The sequence below is a fragment of the Aplysia californica genome, unplaced genomic scaffold, assembly GCF_000002075.1.
Source record: "Aplysia californica isolate F4 #8 unplaced genomic scaffold, AplCal3.0 scaffold00571, whole genome shotgun sequence".
Lineage (NCBI taxonomy): Eukaryota > Metazoa > Mollusca > Gastropoda > Aplysiida > Aplysiidae > Aplysia > Aplysia californica.
Genome location: NW_004797841.1, coordinates 275,251 through 277,750, shown reverse-complemented (window position 1 = coordinate 277,750; position 2,500 = coordinate 275,251). Strand labels below are relative to the sequence as shown.

At 41.1% G+C, this 2,500-nt stretch overlaps 2 protein-coding genes across 2 annotated transcripts in view; both read left to right on the top strand.

Moving 5' to 3' along the window:
• LOC106012933 overlaps positions 1-1,787 on the top strand; it is a 2,139-nt gene extending 352 nt beyond the window's left edge. Inside the window, exon 2 of the mRNA XM_013087306.1 lies at positions 1,631-1,787. Coding sequence (XP_012942760.1) covers positions 1,631-1,692 — 62 coding nt within the window. The 3' untranslated portion in view covers positions 1,693-1,787. The remainder of the gene's footprint in view (positions 1-1,630) is intronic.
• Positions 1-2,500, top strand: part of LOC101849955 — a 95,910-nt gene that overhangs the window by 17,115 nt on the left and 76,295 nt on the right. The gene's annotated exons all lie outside the window — the stretch shown is intronic.

Here is a 2,500-nt window from a genome sequence, read left to right as displayed (position 1 = left end):
TACGCTATTAGTGGGGATTAAATTTTGCTTGGACGTTTACCAAGTGTCTGTTTGTGTTGAGCGCCTGACAGGCTGCTCCATAATCTCTCTCGATTGTAACAGTTTCTAGTGCATTTTTAAATTATCATATAGTGGATTTTTATATCAGTGTATTCATCATTTGACAGTGTATGTGGTGATGTAGGATTTGTACAAAGACAGTCAGTATTTTCAACGAAATTCTCAGTTTTCAATTCGCCATGATTGACTTGGTATTTTTCTATTGGACATTTTTTCTTCTTCTGGGGTCTACACTCCGTCAACCCTCGAACGTTTACAACAACAAAAGAAATTTTTTCTCCTGAGTGTCTCGTGAAAACTGTTGTCCGTGTCGTTTCCAACTCTGTGCTCGGGAACAAATGTGTGAGTACGTGTGTTTCTCCCAGCTCTTGTTCGTGTGTTATACCAGTGAAGTGGAAAAAAACGAGAAGAAAGAAAAGAGGTGGACGACGAAAACAAAGGCAAACCCCTGGGGGGGGGGGGGGGGGGGGGGGCTCTCGTGGCCTAGAGGTTAAGGTGTTGGCCTCTCATTCAAAGGTCCCGGGTTCGATTCCGGGTAGCGACCAAAAAATTTTCTTCTCTAAAATTGTCTCCTTTCACATCCTTTCCTGATCTCTAACAATGTTCTGTTGTCTGCTTTCATTTCCACTTTCTGCCCCCACCCCCTCACCTCCTTTGCCCCCTCCTCTGGGCTCCTGACTCTTTCTGCAGCCTTTCTACTGCTACTCCTTGGCTCCTCCTAACTGCTGCTTTTCTAGTGACCTTTGAGTCAGAAGTACTTGTTCCTTGGAACGCTGTCTTTGTTACAAGTGTCTGGGACAGTTTAGGGGGGAGAAGATACCGGTATATTGTTGGAAGAAAGTTGTGGATGAAAGCTCTTATGACATTTGTATGTGCACTTAACTGTGATAGTTAGGTTGTAACTAGGGGTCATATTTTTCAGGGGGGGAAAGAAAATATATTTTTCACTGAAATCCGTTTTCTATAAACCCCATTTTCACATTTCTGTTACCAAAGAGTGCTCAGGGCTATCCATCGTGTTGAATTTGACGGAATCGTTAACAAATGATTTGTATTCAATTTTACAAAAAAATATGATCGTAAAATCCCTGATTCCGATTTTTTAAAAAAGTTTCCGTTTCCCTAACCCACTGCCAACCTTTCTGGTAAATAAGGGGAGAAAAACCACCTGACTGGGACAGTCTACGTTAGGGGCAGTTGTCTAACTTTATATTCTTCTATTGTCGTCTTCGTGGGTGGTTGGTGGGTGCTCTGGTGTGGTTTGCTCCTTCTTTCCTATCATTTGAACATCTATCGTCTTTATCTCCCCTCCTTCTTTTTTGTGTTTGTTACTCGCTTGTAACACCTCTAGTCTTCGGCACTTTTACGACCTCTTCGGCACTTTTACGACCTTTTTGTGTTGCAAGTGCCGTAAAACACTTACTAAAACTAAAAAACTAAAAAAAACTTGTCTTCTTTAGTAAATACACTGTCTGTGTAAGAGCCACCCTTACCACAGGTTTGAAGTCAATTTGGAAAAAAGTGTTCACTTGTGAAAGCACATCATGTTTTCTTTCTTTCTTACTTTCAGAGGACCAAGAAGATTTTCTCACAAGAAATCAAATGTGGCGTGAGAAAAAGACAGGTATGTAGCCAAGTGTTGAACCCTAACACTGATTTTGTAAGAGTTGGTACAACCTACTTTACTTTTTACTTTTGTGGGTGGTTGGCGGATGTTCTGATGTGGTTTGCTCCCTTTTTCCTATCAAACATCTATCGTCTTTATCTCCCTTCCTTCTATTTTGTGTTTGTTGCTCTCTTGTAACAACTCTAGTCTTCGGCACTTATACGACCTTATTGTGTTGCAAGTGCCGTAAAACTCTTACTAAAACTTTAAACTTTAAACTTTTTCATCCTCTGTTGCCGTTAAGTGTCATGGGGAGATGCAGTTTTCTATGGTAGGCCAGTTCCGCAGCTCTTTCAATTTTGAATATTATGTTTTCTCAGAGTTTCTATGACATCCTTGATCCACCTTTTGCTTGGCCCTCCTCTTCCTTTATAGCCTGAGTGCTTGATGTAGTAGGTTCTCGAGGCGGGCTGGCCAGATGACATACGTAACAAGTGGCCAGACCATTTTATTCTGTTTTTCTATGTAACGCAGGCAGGACTCAGTGCCAATAGCTGCTCTTACTTCTTCATTTCTCTGCCTGTCTCGCCCTGTGATGTTAAAGAGTTTTGCAGGGACATTTCATTCCGCATGCAGTGATTTTGCTGTCATAGGTTTTACTTAATGTCCAGGTCAAGAGTTGGTACAAATTTGTTGTAAATTTTTTTAAAATATGGCAGGTGTTGCTGATTGTACAAATGTGTTGTGAATTTGTCACAAACGCTCGGTGTTGGGAATTGGTAAAAATATGTCGGGTGTGGTAAATTGGTACAAATATGTCGGGTGTGGAAAATT